Source organism: Lonchura striata, chromosome 5, assembly GCF_050655825.1.
Source record: "Lonchura striata isolate lonStrDom1 chromosome 5, ASM5065582v1, whole genome shotgun sequence".
Lineage (NCBI taxonomy): Eukaryota > Metazoa > Chordata > Aves > Passeriformes > Estrildidae > Lonchura > Lonchura striata.
In genome coordinates, this window is record NC_140707.1 from 57,279,561 (window position 1) to 57,298,557 (window position 18,997).

Consider the following 18,997-nt stretch of genomic DNA (forward strand, 5'->3'; position numbering starts at 1 on the left):
GCTTCCTAACCACACAAACACAAAAGCAGGCATACAGAAAACAAAGCTCTGTTGAAAACTGCAACAGCAGTGATTTTGTTTCCTTTCCAACACACAGCAGTGATGTTTTACATATAAGAAATGTGATGCTTTGTAAGGTTTCAATGTTTTCATCTTACTTTCTATTCTTTACTTAAACACCAACTTGTTTTGAGAGTTATGTAGGATGTGAAACAGGATTTCAAGAGATGCAGAGCGATGGGTATCCTGCACTATATTCTAATACAGTAGAGAGCTGATCTTATTGGATCTTCATGTGCATTTATGTCAAGCATTTACATAAATCTTCCTCCCATGGATTTCTTCCCAGTAAAGTCCCTATCTGTGAGCACTGTACAGATATACATGTGGAACAGAAGCACCTACAGAATGCCTCCCATCCACTGTTCCTCTCTTACCAGAAAGAGAGCAATGTTGTTATGTTATTTCTGTTTGAGATATCAAATATGTTAAATACTAATGTCAAAGTTCCTGTGCTCACAGCTTTTCTTGGAAAAACATCAAGACTTTGAACTCATTCAATATGAAATTACAAAGCAACTACTATACAAGTTATGTAATCAGCCTGAAAGCATGGGAAGTTACACTTCAGAACATTTTTTTAAAAACTCAAAAATCCTACTCTAAGTTTTAGAACAAATTCCTCAACTTCTTTGTTACATTTCCAAGCTCAAATGTTCCTCATCTCCCAAGTGAAAAATGGGTATGTAGTTTGTTTCTTTAATAAAATTCTGTACGCTTCAGAAGAAACCATTAATTTCAGTTTTGTGTCTTAGCACTAAACTAACACTTTTCTGGTTGAGATTATTCCCACTTCAACTTTTTTTTTGACTAATTGAATTTCCATGTATTTTCAAAATACCATCACTTAGCAGAAAGGCTAAGTTAAGTTTCAAGCACTTCCTAGTTTTTTATACAAGATAATGCATACCTGAAAGATAATCACTGAATCCTCTACAAAATCTTGATTATTTGACTTAAGAGAAAATCTCTGTACAGTTAACAAATGAAAGGGAAATTTGAAGTAGATCAACTAACCTTATAGGTATGCAGCAATACTCCCTATGTTTCTGTTGAAATTATGATCTTCCAGCTCATATAAAAGTTATTTTCTTTTCTGGTTTGAAACTGATACACGTGTACAAAGATGATTTTAGATTACATTCAAACTTGAAATATGTTGCAAAGTTTCCTGGAAAGATCTCAAATCTACTTTCTATAACCTAACATCAGGAGGGATGACACTTAAAAATGAAATAAAACATCCTTAAAATAGATTTATTAAAAAGCAGGCTATAATTTGTTCCTGTTAGAAAAGGTATATATTTGAAGTTCTCTTCAGTTCTGGTAAACCTAAGTTAAAAAATGAAAAAAATAAAAAAGCAATCCCTAAAAGCAGCCACATAACAAGCAGCCTGGAACAATGACCATATTAGGAAATATTGTAAGAACTGTGATTGACTCTGAATTAAGGAAAGGAACTAAAAGATGTAACAGCAGGAATATGTAAAATAATGATTGCCACAGAGCTATTTTTCCTAACACCTTGCTTCATATCATACCACAAAAAAAGTACCACTGGCCAAAGGAACTAGAAGAAGAAATTCAAAATTCTATATATAATATGTAATCTGTTTATAAACTGCAAGTGACCACTGTACTAAAGACTGCAAAAAAATATATATGCTTGTGTAGGCGTTAACAAGATCACCAGCAACTTTGCTGTGAAGAATTAAAATGCACACAGAATAAAATCACCTTCCAAAGCTCACACCAGATGAGCTGATACAGTCTAGCAAAAACACTCCTGTCTGGATATTCCTTAACAATCTACCGCATGACCTTTTCTGTGCAGTTGCTTTTTGTTTTCTTTGTTAATTGCAACCTGCTAGGTCTACTGCTCATTGCTTTTACAAAAAACATGTCAGATTAAATGCACCATTTCCGTCCCTGGCCTTCAATCAAAATTCTTCAAAATGTGGAATTCTTAGCTTATTCTTAACCATGACTGCCATTGGGATTTTTGCAGGAACTGTATTTTATTTATTTTTTGTGCAGACATGAAAATAGAGATCTTATTTTTAGTTCTGGTAGATGAAAAAAATCAGCTTTCAGAACATTCCATTCCTCCTGCAATTAAATTATGAAAACAGAACAAAAGTGTAAATCTCAGATCATATTATTGCACCACTACTTCAATACTTTAAGAGATTTCAAAAGTGTAGTGATCATTTCTATGTGGAAATTCCTGAACAGCTTAAAATTCGGGTGGGTTTTTTTATCCTACCTTCAGTACATTAAAATCTTGAACTCTTTACAGACACTGCATTATTTCCTTCATCTCTTGTTTATGTATTTGAAAGAATAAGAAACATTTTTGCTACAAAACAGTAGTCCCATCTAGAGTTCCAGTATTTCAAAAAATCACATTTTCCTAATGAAATAAGAAGCCCCAGACACAAGTTTTTAAACTACGTGATTTCAACAAATTTCAGAAATGTACTTAAAGCCCATCTATACAGAGTTTTGAAGTTCTTAAAAATGGAGAGTTGTATTCTTTTTCTCATTCTGTGTGGTAACTGAATTTATTTTTAGGCTTTTAAGCAAAGCCTTATTTAAAATAAATTATAAAGGAAGTCCCATGCAGAATCTAAAGGGATCTACAGAGCAGGTACAATAAAGATTGTATACTTGTATACATACTGTTGATCTTCATGCACATTTATCCTACAGCATAACGTTAAAATAAGTGATAACTGAAGAGATTTGGAAAAAAATTACAAAATCAAAATTATAAAAATCAACAGTTTCAATATGTTGACACTGTTTACCAGTGTTAGATAGTAAATTTCAAATAGTTAAAGCTTAAGGTATTTTAAGTTCTTACATTTAGTAAGCAAAACTATAAATATTTTCTGTGACTAAACAATTTTCCAATATGTAAATAAATACAATATGGACAGCCTTACTATTTTAATCAAAATGTTACTACTTTATTAATAAGAGACCTCACAATTACAGAATCCACAATTGCTAAAAATAATGCCCAGTTAAAGCACAACTACAAAACCTAATCCAAAAAGTAAGCACAATAAAAGAAGACTCAAATCTCACCCATTCTTGAAATATAGAACATGTGCTCTCTGAAGTCCTGTTTCCAGGAAAAAACTAAGCTCTTGTTCATGTGCAGTGGGCCCTGGCTTAGGGCTTCTGTTTTGCATGTTGGCATTAATTACCTAAGAGAACACAAGAAAAGGAGGGGGAAAAAGTCTATTTAGGAAAAAAAAACAACCTTAAAATCAAGGGTTGTGTACTTTTCCACAGAAGCTAATATTTAATGTTGGAGATATCTTTGCCATTTGTAGAGGTAGCTAGTAGACCATTTCTAGCTTTACCTCCATTGCCACCTAAATATAAACTCTTTTGTTCTTGGCTATACCCTTAGAGATAATTTATTTATCAAGTACAAATATTGCTAAGCAAAATTTTACAATACTTTTTCAGAATTTTTTGTGAAGAATGGTATATAAAAGAGAAGAATATGAAAAATAATATTTGCAACCTTATTCAGTAGCAGGAGGTGATGGTATTCAAAAATCTAAAACTCCTGTTAGTGTAGAAAAGACTGCTGCAGAGAGCAGTAAGAAGATTAAAAGCTATCTCCAGAGTGATTTCCAAAAAACAATTTAGAAATAATTGTATTACATCAGCATTAAAAATGCTGTCAAAATGTAATCAGCTTTCAGTGCACGTGGTCTACCAGCCACTATAAGACAATAATAAAACAGCAAAAACCCTCAAAAATAAAAACCTGTATATATTTAAAAAACAGTATTATTTACTTTTCCCCTCCATCACATTGGTTTTCTTTTCCCTTTCTTCTGTTTTTCATGACCCTAAATGAGTCTTATAACTCCTTCAAAGACTGCTGTCAAGTGACAGGCCTGAGGCTTGCAAGCAATGGGTCTGAAAGAGGATCAGATGGATATTGCCAGCTCACTTCACTCTAACAGCATTCACAATCCAAAGAACAGAGTCCCGAGTGTACCTCAAAGTCTGAAAAAAAGCAGTAGTGTATAAATCCTAGAAATAAAAGGTCACACAAATTTCTTTTAAAAAGGAATTTATATCAATCTTTAAATCTTCAATTTAGAAAATCACCTCAACTTACCCTTTCTATCTCCTGAAGGTACAGGAGAGCAATATCCCCAGCCTTCTCATAGCATGTAACAATTTCTTGTTCACGGTCCACATGGAGATTGCTCGCTGAGGAAGATATTGGCAGCTTCTCAAGACAGAGACCTTGGGAGGCAAAAAAAAATTCAAACAAAGCATTAAAAACCAATGTCATATAATATAAATAGCTAAATAATATTCCAGGTTAAGCCTCTTTAGTCAGGGGAAGAAACAATGGAAATGAAGCTATGGTCCCCTAAAACAGACACTAATAAATATATAAATGAAAATTACTCTTCCTTAATAATTATAAATCCAGAAGCAGCATTTTTTTAAAGCAATTCTGATTTAAAAGGCATTGTGACGATCTACCATAAAAAATATAGAGTGTCTTTATATACCAGTTTCACATTACTCTGTCTTCACTTTTCCAGAATGATCATAGAAACCAAGGTACAGCAATGAAAGGCACTCAAGGTAATATTAATCCAGTCACTGCGCAAGAGAAAAGTATCCATAAAAACAAATACATTTAAATGTATTAGGAAGCAATGTGTTAGGAAGTGTAACTTTTGTGTTTAAATTTAGAAGAGGTAGTTCACTCTCATCAAGGCCATGTAAGTCTTTTCTGCTCAGGATTTACCCAGCAAATACATTAAGTATTGCTTTAAAGCAAAAAAAAAAATTCACTTGTCTCAATAAATAAATAAATAAAATCCAACAACTCTTACTAATCAATACTAACTCCTACACGATGGAGAGGACCTTGAGAATATAAATCCATTTATCTGATGGAAGACTCAACCAATCCCTGACACTTGTCTAACCTGTTTTAAAAGCCACTATAATAGGGATGCCCTGGCCTTCATATGCAAATTACCACAACTACTCTCACAAATAGTTTTTCCTAGTTCTAGAATCTCCTTCTCTAGATTAATTACTTTGATTCATCCTCACAGAGAGGTTTTTCTATTCTTCACAAAATACTGCAAGTTAGAGCATGGTGTCAATAACACCAAGGACATGGGTCTGATCCCCCTATGAGCCATTCATGTCCTTCTGGGTCCCTTCTAAGTCAGAATATTCTTTGACTGATTTAGAGAGAGAGACATACTCGCAGGAAAAAATATAAATTCTCATCAATTTTTCATCAATTTCTCTTTTCATGCTTCCTTGACAGTTAATCATTTTTATTTCCTCTGGACACTCTCCAGCTGGTTACCTCTACCTTGACCCACTGTGCCAAAATGGGATACATGGCTTCACTTGGAGGCCTCAGCTGCACAGAGCGAAGAAGATAAAAGACTTCATGGTTTTCATAAGGGAACTTTTTAAAAAGGTATTAAAAATCAGCAGAACTTTGGTGCCTTCCCTTACATATTAGTAAAAATTATCTTCCATTTATGATCTGCAACAGACCACCAGCTCATGTCCTTCAAGCCAACTATTTCATCTTATATTTATTTGAATAATCAATTGCATTTGCAGTAGCACTTTCCACATATTAAGAGAGCTTGAGAGAATGCTTTAAGTCTGTATCACAGTTTGTTGGCCACCTTTACCCTCCAAACCACCCTATTACCAGTACAAACAACACAGATCTTACACCTTTATGTGCTATACATCCAGTTAACATAAAATCCTGAATCCAGTACTAAAACCCCTGCTAAAGACAAAGTAACATACAATATACTTTTGAAAAGAACTTTGCATTCCTAAAATGCAGCAAACACACAAATTGTCTGTCTCTTAAAAACCTGCTAATCCTGAGTACAGTAGATACTGGGTGTTTCTGACATGTAATAGTTTTCACCTAGCATACCTCTAGAAGTTAACTATATTTGTGAATAGTCTATATTTGTGAATAGAGTAGCCAACTAATCTGCTTTTTTTTCAATTTTTCAATCAAATCACAAACATCCAAGAATTTTTTTAGTATCAATAAGTCAGAGACCCCAGAGCAGCAAGGCTTAACTACAGAAAAAAGTCAGGTCTCCTTGTACTACAGTAGGTTTGAAGAAACTCTCTAAAAAGAAGATCTAAATGTAAGGTTGATATTGGATAGAAATTTTGCTGTGTCCTACAGGAACACCTTCAAACAGAAAATGCACTGCAATAAACACATCAAATGACTGAAAGCACCAGGTAATTTGTGTGTGAATCACTCGTCCACATTCCTTCTCTCCTACATTATGAACAGCCAATGACCCCAAGTAACCATCTCCTACATCAAGCAAATTACTCAACTATTTGTAGATCTGAGTCACATTTATTCTTTCTATTTTTACAGTTTATGGCCATAACTATAATATTTAAATCTGAAAAATTCACTATAAAGACATTTTCTTATTTTAGCTGAGAATTTTTATTATGATACAAAAACACCTTAGTGTTCAGCCAAAAATGTTAAGTAATGCAGTAGGGAATATGTTAAATTTTAACATATTTAACCTTGTTCTTTGATGAAGTACAGAATACTACTCCATAGAGAAACACTGCTATATAACTAGCATTCACTTTTTTTTTCTGCTATGTTTATTAAGGACAGGAAATTATATATTTTTTTAAGCATGTCATGCTTTGGGGAAGGAAGTTTATTTGGAGATCTATTCTGAAATGACCTTTTAAAAGAATGGTTTGCATGTTGTATTTGTTTTGATGACACAAGTAAAAATTGCAATTTAATGCTGTATTCACAATGAAAACCTATCAACTAGAGGAGAAACCTTTAATAAATTATGGTTTATTATGTTAAAACAAGTCACTCCAGACTGCTCATTCAATTTCTTTCTTAAATACAGATGAAATTTAATAAATAGTGTATTAAAGTATATAAAAGTACTATTTAATTTTAAATTTATATACACAGCAACACAGCAATAACAGTTACATGGTATACTGCCCAGTTCCTCATAAGAATACTGAGAGATGAAAAGAAGTTAATTAAAATAGGGATCATTATATTAGGCCCTCAAAAACAAGAAAAAGCACATGGTAACATACAGAACAGAAAAACAAATGAAGTTCAAAAAAACACATATAACCCTAATTTATCTGCTGAAGTCTTGTCATAGAATCAGACACGTCAATTGTCCCCTTTGTGATTCTTCCTACACCTGCCAGACAGGAATCTGCTGTTCTCCCTCAAAACGATAGGCATTTCTTTAACTGTTTATACACTGCTTAGGGGTATTTGGAAAAAAGTACAGGTTATTACCATAAAATGTTACTGCATTTGCTGTAAAGGCCATAGCTATTGCTTTATTTAACTTTTATTTTGTTTGATTCTGCATTCAAGAGTACCATGACAACTGGTATCACAAGTTGACTTTGATATTCAAGGCTTTTAAGTTTGAACCCTTCCAGTTAAAATAATTTTCAGATAAAAGCTTCCAACAAACTGGGTCAGTTTTAATTTAGGAAGACACTTATCTCATACATATCTAGTCCTGATATCAAGCAAGATGACTCCTGAGGGAAAAGAAAGTGAGAAGCAGTGAAACAAATACGAGCCCATACTAATTAAGTTTACATGTTTTGCAAGGTAACTCTAAAATTGCTTGTCATAAGAGCAAAAGAGCAACAAACAGCATTTGGACAATAAAATAACATTCCTGGTGTTTAAATTATATGGTAACTTGCAGAGGTTTTCCTTAAATTTTCAAAAAGTTACCCATATTTTGTAAAATGGTCAGAAAGCAAACACCAGACAGTTTTATTATTTGGAAAAAGTGGCATTCTTGTGTCTATAGTCGCAAGTCAGTGGTCAAGATTAAGCCAAGTAAACAATTTTTACAAATAGAAGACCAGGCCAGCCCTACCACCACATCTGCAGAAACTGACCACTACCCAAAAAAGAGGATGCCTCAGCAAGAATAAGCAACAAACTATTTTTAAGAAGTCCTCACACCCATTTTTATGTTGAAAAACCCCTAGGCTTCAGTTCTGTAGGAAAACCAATTAAGCCACACTCCCATTTCACTATACAGAGTAAAACCAAAAGTTACTAAAGGTCAAAAGGGAATTCACGGCACAGTTCAGATCTTTACCACGTACTCTTATCACACAGACCACTACTGAGATCATTCCAAAAAAACCAACAAAACCACTTATAGCATTGTGTATCTGAAGATTCTCCATGGTCCCAGCTAGTACCTTGCCTGTATAAATTTTAGAGACCACAAATAATAATTGTTAATCTACTGTTTCCAGTAGATAAATCAAAGGACAGAGGAAAAACAGTAAACTACTGGTTTATACTTAAGTCAATAAGCATGTTTTTTCAAGAGAGTGTTGTCTCAATACATAGAGATTTATGGGTTTGCTTCTGTTTTCTTTGCATAGACATGTAAAACCCAAGTGTATCTTAGTATACAGCACTTTCTGTTCCCTATATATGATATGCAAAGTGTTAGTACATGATATAATAAGTGTTCCAAATGCTGTACACAAAAAGCCCCTTTTCACCTCCTTCTAAAGAAACTTCATGTTTAGCATATTGTTATTGCTATCAAGGAACTCCCACATTTATTTATTTCTGAACTTAGAACATGCACTGCTAATCTCACTGAAGGGAAGGACTAATTAAGTCCTCAATCAAAGATTTTTCTTGCTTGCAGAGAATTTTTTTTCAGAGATTATTTTAGAAAGTAAAGCACGGGGCTGTTTTTATCTTCAATTCCCTACTGATATTTGCAAATTATTATAAAGGAAAAGAGAAAGAGAATACAGAATAAGCAAATATATTTATAATAAACTGCCTTTTACTTTTACAGCTACTCCAGATACACTGTAGGGATTGCCTATTGGTTTAGACAATTTAAGGAAACAAAAATAATTCCTATGATTTTTGAAGTACCTTGTACTGCCCATACTTTTATGCCAAGATTTGAGGGAAAATGTCTCTAACAATTGTCCGAATGCAAAGTCTCCTATTTTATGGCTAGTTTCACACATACACTCTCCAGAAAAGGCACCAGAAAAAAGCCAATATCCCCTTCTCTTAGCACACTAGATTTTTAGTGAAGCACCTCTGGCTACTCACTCTTTTAAACACAGGCTACTTATAGAGAATTAAATTCCATTCTAGACTAAACCCAGAGTAACATAAGCAAAATTTTCAGCATTTTATCACGCATGCTCAAACTGCAATGTCATTTCATTACTACAGGTTTTCTAATGCCATAGTTATGCTAGTGCTTCTAAGTGTCTTGAAATTTCTCAGAGTTTAAAAAGGGAGAAAACCCAGAAATATTCACCTCTTTTTCTGAATTGAATACCTACTTAGTACTCCAAGCAGTCAATAAAAGCACAACAATATTTTGGGATTTCTTTTAATATTATCTGAGACAACTGTTGTGAACAATTGGTCACACTCTTCCTCTAAATATAATGCATTCCAATCTTTGTATTTCCTTAAGAAACAGTCTTTTGCAATATTTTTTAAATAGATCAGTATTTTTTTCGAACATACATTTGTTTCTTAATAATCATATGCCAGCCAATTCTTGCTGCAGTATAGCCCTTTAACAGGCCAACATCTTGTGGCAGGGCTGGAAAAGTTCCAACTAGAGATAAAAGCTGGAAAAAGAACTAGTTATTGTTGCACATCCTGGAGTGAGTGGATGCTCCCCAAAAGCAGAAATGCTGCACACCAGTATATGGAATGGGCGTCAAGGAAGCTGTTTGCTCAGGGGACAGGAAATTATTTAACTATAGAATTTACACTGTTCTGCTGTAAAGTGTCAGGATTGCTCCTACAAGCACCTCTAAGGAAAAAAGGCAAAACTCTACTGTGATACCTGTTCTCCCTGTGGCATGAGAAAAAGAGGCCAGAATCACTACTTTTTAATTGGAGCCCAATATTTTTAATCTCTCTTCACTCTGTCAAAGGAAGGATTCTGAATAATTTCTAAATATTTGGGAGAAACTAAGAATAAGACACCACCAAATTGCCCAAGTCCTAAAGAATTCTATTTTAATAAGAAACATAAGTTTCTCATTCAAAGTTTAGCTTTCAAATAAGACAGCTAAAAGCTGTACTTAGGAAAGCAGGACAAGTGCTTGGGTTCCTCCCAGTCCCTGCTCCAGCAGGGCAGATGTCATAAATGTAGTCTGGGGAAAGAAAAGTTTTACTGGAGAAAATTTGAACTCCCTATGGCACAGGCCTCCTAGTCTACAAAATTCTCACTGACAGTCTGCAACATTTGCACAGCAAGACAGGAGGAGGGAGGGAACCTGAGTTCTTGACCCATTGCCTAATGAGTCTAGAGATCCCCAGCGTAATTACTAAACCAGCTTTCATTTAGCATTCTTCCATGAAGAGTTGCTTGGTGTCTGCTGACACAGGCTAGCAGTGCACGAGATCCCATTACAATTGCATATGATTAAAGTTAAGTGCAGCATCTTTTCCCAACTGCAAAGTAGCAATCCACATGCACCTAACACTGCCACTGAACCTAAGGAGTATTTCCATGCTTCTGTAAACAGAACTAATTAATAGCCAATCATTTAACTTGGTAAATGCAACATTAAATTTGAATATGGGTCAGCAGCAGTAAAGACAGCCTCACCTTCCTCAACATACATCATCTAAATGTAAACACATTTATTCAAACAAATATGTAGGCAATAAAGATGTAAAATGACCTGCAGCAATAAGGCTAAAATGCTGTAATGTCACAATCTAACTTATAAAACAACATCCTTCACACTTAATAAGAATTCATTACTGTAATGCAACAGTCATCTTGACAGATACCTGAGGTTGTCTATGAATCTATAGACTATGCTAATTGTAAACACATTTTCTTTACTAAAATCAAGTTTACAAAGCTGCAGACTTTAAGAAACATCAGACCTGTAAATTGCTATGTTCCTCTATAAGCATTTTTAGAAAGGGTCATTAATTTGTAATGCCAAGTATTATAAATTCATTTTTTCAATTGTCTTCTGACTTAGGCAGCAGTATCAGAATTATGTTGCCTAAAATCTGAATAATCTTATTTCCTGTTTAAATAAAAACTTCCTATTGCAGAGTTCCTCACAAGTTGCTTCTCCTCAGAATAACACCTCAATATCCCACTGTGCATGCATTTCATCTGTTTCCATAAGCAAACAAAATTGCTCAGAAACATAGGCGATACTGCCTGCACAGTATTTGCATAATGCCTATGCATGCTCTCCAGTATATTACCTCATTCATATAGTGCTGAAAACGTGCAGAAACTTAATTGTTCTGTTCCCAGAGGCCACAACCCGAGGGGATTATTAGCTTCAGCCAACATTAAAATGGATTATAAATACATGCTTCTGTATGGCAACAGCACATAATTTTTTTTTTCTGATTGATCTTACAGGAAAGTTGGGAAAGTTGGAGCTAGTAACACAAGCTTAACATGAAAAGAAAAAGATATACATACTCTTTACTTCTTCATGGATTCATAACTTGTCTTATTTTAATTTTTCATGAGTTTAAGATCCTCCTCAATCTCAGAACTGAGCATTGCAAATTAAACTGATCTGGGGAAGAAAGTAAACAAATAGTCCCTAAAGAGACAATCTTTGGAACAAGGGAACCTTCCCTACCTATCAGAAAGTAGTTCTTCCTATGAGGATACTTAAAAATCAAGTATTTAATACATCCAGAAAAATGTAAAACATCTCCATGTTTTACTTTGAGCCAAGACTTGCCACCGCAATCTCAAGACTGTCTTTCATTCCTCCTCCCCCTGCTCAGCATCATTTCTTAGCTTTGCTCAATCCACATAAGACATCTCTAGTAACCAGTACTGATATCAAAGTTATATTTGTGGCAGAAGAAAAAAAATCTGCTTCTTTTTTTTTACTGCTCCTTAAAATTTCATATTAAAGGTATGACATGCTCCTGTGACCAACAGGCAACAGCTTCAGGGAGCCAGCTCCAGCAATTTCATACATCTGCTCTCAGGCTCACATATTGCCACAACAGTCATGCAAACCTGCCCTTCTCCTCAGCAATGTCATTCTTTTATGCCTATTTTTCTCTCCCTCATCACACCCTCTTGAAATAAACTGGCAACTCCAGCCATAGGCATTTTGCTACAGAAAATTGTTTTAGTTTATGCTTCTCCTCTGTTTATGTGCCAAATAAATTTACAAGCAGATGGGGGAAAAGCTAACCAACAGATCCAAATAAGTATTCTCATGTTTTTGCAAAACTAAGTGGTCCACTGATTTGAAAAGCTTCATCTTTTCAATATATGTTTTATACTATATTTTAAATGTCCCACTGCATGTGTTCAACTTTCTGAATTTTAAAAAATTATGTATTTAATACAAAAACTATGATTTTATTAACACTCTATCCCACACAACACCTTCTACATACCCATACAGAATCATTACTCAGAAGCACAGCATCAAAATTAGCTCCTTCCTTAAAGAAAACACTAGGTGTAATCAGAACTGCATTCTATGGGCATACACATAAGAATATCAAATTTAAAGTTAAAAAGGTATGCCAGTCCATAAAGTAAACTACATAAAAGAAAGCAATCTTCTTCTACAACTCTGTTTTTAACATATAAAATTGAGGAAAAGTGTGAAGAAAAGCAGGAAAATATTGGAATTATACTAAGCAAGTTTCAGAGACTTTGCCTCGTGCATACACACAGTCTCCTCCTCATTGTTCTAATGGACACAGAAGCAGATATCTTTTCATCCCTCATCTTCTGCGAGTCAGGACAGAGGACAAGACATCACTACTAGAAGTTATTTTTGTTGCCAGAAGCCAGGAAAATAATTAAAACTCAACCATTTGTCCATGAGCTATTCAGTCTGATAAAGTACAGCCATTCCTTTATCACCACACTAACAATTTTGCGCTTTCCCTAGAATGAGCAACAGAAAGAAAGGAACCACCTTCCAGCACTTCTTGGTCACTGAGAGCCTGTGATTCCCTACACACCAGAGGCTTGCAAACAGTCAGATGTAATAGAAATTTAAAAAAAAAATTCAAAAGGTAAGTTGACAGGATTTTCTTTAAAATTTGTTGAAATGTTACAATGTTGCATTTTGACAAACTAGCATGAAACTTTATTTGGAAGAGCTGAAGCATCATTTCACTAAGTAGATATTTCCAAGAAAATAATAACAATCATTTAATCATCCTTGCTGGGTTTGAAAGTCTTTGAATCCTTGGCTTGACTTACTATCATTCCATATTATGCCTCTTCTCATACACAGTCATCTAAATATACTGTCCTCAATTAAAGCTGTAAGCAGCACAAAGAATTGAAAGCATTATTTTAAATATACATATATAAGCATTTAATATACTCATACATATACTCATTTATGTAATAAAAATTAATGAGTGCACCACAGGCAGTAAATGGCTTAGTTCTCTGGTTTTCCCTTCCATGTTCCAATTCCATTTTTTCTCCCCACCATTGTCACTACTGCTATTCCTCTTCCCCTTCTTTTAGGTGTCAGTAGATAAAACTCCAGCAAAATTTAGCTTGAGGCTGACCCCTGAATCCATTGTGTACTTTGTTGTGTCCATACATACATACAGACCCTTCCTTGGCTGTGAAGAACAGAGAGGCACAGGAGACTTGGAAATGAGGTAATTTCCAAGGGCTTGTTGTGAGCTGTGGAACTGTCTATGGTTACAGTGCAACATGCTCATGTAAGTACCCTGTAAAAACTGTAGAAGAAACATGTCAACTCATGCATCCCTCTCAATCCATCACCTCTGAGGTTACAGAATAAAGCCTCATAGTGAAAAGGTAAGTACATGGACATGGTCCCACATTAAATAATGAAAAAAATTTTAAGGCCATTAAAAACTACCATTTGTTACCTGCCCTCTGCCTTTCTCAGTGGTAAGAACATCAGTATTTGACCACTAGGCAATAGTATACAAGACTATAAATCCACTGGAACTGGATACAAATGAGGAAATTTCAGCAGGTTCACTGCTTCGGTGCAGCTGGGCCAATGCTTGCAAACAGGCATGGACAGTCCTTCACTGCTTAATAATATGGTGCTATGACTGCCAAAGAAATAAAATCCAAATACTCTGACCAGTTTTATAAACTTTCTATAATATAGTTATCCTTGTACATACAAACAGAAATAAAAATCCCAGTGAAGCACAAAATCTCTGTAAGAATAACTTGTATTTAGTTGGGTAATACCTACAAGCCACAGTCACCTCTGAAGAGACTCTGAATTCAGACTATAAAATTTACAGTCACTCTTAAAAGGAGAAAGAAAAACATCAACCAGAAATGAGGAAGAGGGTGAGAATTAAATGTACACTACTGGGTAGAAACATATGCTCTTTAGTTGTCAGCTACTCTAAACCTGTCCAGACTTTGAATACTAAATTTAAGACTGCTCTGTAATTACCTCCTCATTCTAGATCACATAGAAGACTATATTCTTGCAATCCTCTACCATAAGAAGAAAGGAAATTAAATTTTGTTAATCTTCTGAGAGAGTTGGGGCTGCTCAGCCTGGAGAAGAGAAGGCTTTATGCAGACCTTAAATCATCTTCCAGTACCTAAATGGGCCTGCAAGAAAGCTGGAGGCAGACATTTAACAAGAGCATGTAGAGACAGGACAAGGGACAAAGGCTTTAAATTGAAAGGGGACAGGTTTAGACTAGCTGTTAGGAAGGAATTGACTACTGTGAGGGTGGTGAGGCACTGAAATAGGCTGTCCAGAGAAGCTGTCCAGACAGGCTGGATGGAACTTTGAGCAACCTGGCCTAGTGGAAGGTGTCCCTGCCCATAGCAAGCTTAGAATGAGATGATCTTTAAAGTCCCTTCCAACCCAAACTGTCCTGTAATTTCACTCAAACTGGAAACACTGTAGCTAAAAAATATGTTCCTGGACATGAACAAAACAACAAAAAAGCCCCAGCAGTTTGCACAGGTAAACTGGCAGCCAGTCAACCAATAGAACTGACAAAAGTAATGAAGTCCCATCAAGATAAATCAAGCCTCATATGACAGATTTCAATGTTTTAAGAATAAAGATTGAAATCAGAAGGAAAAAAACCAAACATCTAGACAGAAAATACGCTGGGTTTAGAAAAAAATCTGAACCGACAAAAAATTCCAGAGTACAAAAGGTATCTGTTTTTCTATTTTCTAATACATTATGTTTGAATTAAGTAAAATTAATAATACTGATTTTATGTGCAAAATTTATGCCACTGTGGTTTAAAATGCTTTATATCCTTATGAGGCCAAATAAAACAGAGCCAGAAGAGTTGAACTCTGGAAAAGATTCAATTAAATTCCTTGGAGATAAAAGCAAATTTAAGTTCTTAAAGTTGTTCAAGTCCATGGAAAGAACATGACAAATTCAACAGACATCCTCATAGATTTAAAAAACAAAACAAAAAAGAACAGCCAAAATCCACAAACCTGACTGGTAGTATACCCAAAGCAGACACTGCTCTAAAGCCCACAGAGATGTTATTTGAGGAAACGGAGCAGATTTACATCATATACAAGAATTCCCTCAATACTCCCATTCCCACTTCAATCTAAATAGTGACCAGACTTACGAAGCATCCTTTTGATCCTGCTACTAGCTGGTTCCCTTGTTTCTTTGACATCTCTATAGGACATGATTCATGCCTGTCTAACATTTACTGGAGGACTGTGTTGGTGGAAAACAGCCACTCTCTCCCAAGACTAACATTAGAAACAGTCCTTGATCAATTTGTCAGTCAAAGCTATAGAAGCCTCTCACAATTTTTTTGCTGCCTTTGACACTCCTCTTGCCATTACAAAACGTACACATGCAACCAAATCCATGCTTAAACACAGCAGACCAAAGCAAACACTTCACTCAATAAATTCTAATAAACCCCTGGCATACAAACTGCCATTTTCCCCAACACACTGACCAGCCCTAAGTCTATTACAGTTTTCTAAACTGAAGTGGCACTGCCACCTTAAGACACGAGGCCAGCATTACAATTTTCATTATACTAGAGTAGTAAAGAAGAAAATGGTTTTTAATTACCTTCACTTTCTGATTTTTTTTTTAGAAAATCAATATTCATATTAGAAAAATTTACATATAGAAGTGCGTAAGTGATGCATTGCCTTAAGTCAGTTCTCATGTTATTAATACTCTTCTGAATTAAGTGGCAATTTAGCTATGCAGCCTAGCTTAGGCTGAGCATTTTAACATTCAGTAAAAGGCATCACTATGAATCAAAGTTCTCCATTCTACCCACAGCCACCACAAAACTGCACTGCATTTTTTAGCCCTTAACTTTCGGCAACAATGATAATACTTTTAGCAACTAGCCACAGTTACTGTGACATATATGGGAGGACTTTTAAACGCATACACAAAAAAACTGATCAGGTGACAGCACAGTTAGAATATTAATTGAAGTAAAAGTCTTGTCAACTATCATAAACTTGGAATAATTTGGACTCAAACCATCCTCTTATTTTATCTACAAATATGGCACTCCACTACTGTGTAGATGACATTCAAACTAAAAAATTCTTCACTTTTGGATAAGATATAAATTAACTTTTAAAAAACTACTTCCACATTATGATACTGGAAAGAGCAATCTTACCCTTTGTAGAATATGCTTCAGCAATCATCCGTAGCCGATATGGTGGCACTGCAGTCAGTTGCAAGTCATCAACACCAACTCTAGCGTATGTGTTCAGAGCTTCTTTGTAATCACCTTCCACATAGTTTAATTTGGCCATTATTAGGTTAGCTTCTTGTAGGAATTCTGGCTAGAAGGAAGAGAAATAAGGAAGAGTTTTCCCTAAGAAAACACATCTAATTCTTTCTGATAATTATTAGGTATGCTGTCACACCTAGAATATTTCTTCTAACAGAGCAACAAATGAACAAAATCCTGTCTTGTGCAATATTTGAGAAGCTTGAAGTAATGGGGAATTCACTAAATCTCATTCTGGCAAGCTACTGAAAAGTATTACCAGCCATTTTAGATATTCACATGTGTATTTACACGTGTACCAGAAATACCTCTCAGTTTGAAACCAGCTTTTCCAGGTGATAAAACTATTTAAAGGCAGCCTATCATTACAGCTCCTCATACGACTTCTTTTTCTAACAAAAGCACAGTTGAAAATAACATAACATCAAAACTTAATGATATATGTTCCACAGCTTACATATTTAATTCACACCATTTCAAAGTATCAGGGCAGGATAAATGTCTTGAAAAAAAAGAATTAATGGGGGATTGAAGAGAGAAAAGAAAGAGAAATTAATACTCCCAGAAGCCACTGGAAACAGAATGTTACAGATGAGTGCAAAAGAAGCTTCTTTTGATCTCTAAAAAGATGGATGTTGAGTACAGAAGAGGTAAACTGATGTAGTAGCTCCAACAACAGTTATGTAAAAGAAGGACCAGAATGGTTTTGAACATTAGAAGGTTCTGACAGAAAATGCTCTCTTGTATTAATCTCGCTTTCAGAATCTGCAAATATAATTTAAGGAACCTTTCCTCAATACTTCAGTCAATTTCAACTTTTCTCATTCTTGCTCAGGCCTACTTACATACCTTGAGATTACCCCTATCAAGTGCTGCTGTGAGATGTTTCCTGACCTCAGTCAGCTTTGGCTGGGGGCCCCGGGGACTATTACTGTGTTTAAGAGTGTTTTCCTTCAAAAATTGTTCTAGTTTGGATTCCCCAAGAAGAAGCTCTGCCATGTCATCTGTAAAAACAACAAACACAGGAAGTATTAGAAATAATTTTATTTCACTAACATTGCCTGAATTTTAAACACAAACTAGCCAAAGCAAACACAGCATTAAGTATTCAGTTTTATCACGTCATGTGATATTTTGTTTTACTTTTCAATTTATCTTTTCCCTGCCTGATTCACTGTAGAATCAAGTCTCCTGTGTTCTAAGATAAAAACAATTAAAATATTAACCTGAAGTCAGTATTCTCCACTTCCTCCTCAAAAAAGCAACACTTGATTCCAAAGCTTCATGTAGCTCTCTGAACAGAAGACCCACTTCTGATACTCACTTCACCAAAAAAACTGGTTTCGAATATGAATACTGATATTGGATTAAATTATTTATTTGAAGTTACATGTCCCTCATTATGTCTCACCATCCATATGTGTTGTGATGTGATCACCATCCATATCTTCTCTAAGACTCCCTCAGACCGTTTCAAGGCTCCACCCATCCCAATTCTTCAGTATGACATTTCTCATCCCTCTCCCCATTTCTTACAGCTTACCACCACTTCTCAGACCTGAAGGTACAATGTAATACCAGGCTGCCCAGCAAAACTGCACCCAGCACACTTCCAAAACTCAAGAAACTGGTAATGTTCTACCTCACCCTTAGCCAGGACTACTAAACTTCTTTTACTGAAATGTTTTGAGTTATTTCTCTAGTTAGAAGAGCTCTGTAAAGCTCATCACCTTTCTAGGACTTTAAAAGACCAAGTCATGTCTTGCAAACAATGTCTGAACAGAACTAGAATGAGAGGTTCTATGGTAATTAAGAAATATTTTGGTAATGCACAAGAAACCCATTATTAGCTGCAGCAGGGAACAAGTGAGGACTGAGCACATTTATGACTTAATATGGCTTACAGAGTATTCTGTGTTTAGAAAACAAACAAGGATAACACGTTATCAGAGTCAGCAAAAAGCAGAGAAAGGGGAAATGGATGTTGTCAGCATAAGCACTTGGAGGGACCAGCACCAGGCTTTGAAATCCCCTGCACACAGCTTCCACTGCTCCACCACGGTT

The 18,997-nt window shown here is 35.2% G+C and overlaps 1 protein-coding gene across 5 annotated transcripts in view; it reads right to left on the reverse strand.

Moving 5' to 3' along the window:
* Positions 1-18,997, reverse strand: part of TTC7B (tetratricopeptide repeat domain 7B) — a 120,029-nt gene that overhangs the window by 85,580 nt on the left and 15,452 nt on the right. For 3 of the 5 annotated variants that reach the window (XM_021531932.3, XM_085582274.1, XM_085582277.1), the window contains exons 2-5: positions 17,783-17,937; positions 16,817-16,985; positions 4,211-4,341; positions 3,154-3,275 (exon numbers count right to left, since the gene is read on the reverse strand). In XM_021531932.3, the coding sequence (XP_021387607.1) occupies positions 3,154-3,275; positions 4,211-4,341; positions 16,817-16,985; positions 17,783-17,937 (577 nt within the window). Of the gene's footprint in view, positions 1-3,153; positions 3,276-4,210; positions 4,342-16,816; positions 16,986-17,782; positions 17,938-18,997 lie in introns of those variants that run through there. The other 2 variants (XM_085582276.1, XM_085582275.1) reach the window with 2 other exon arrangements.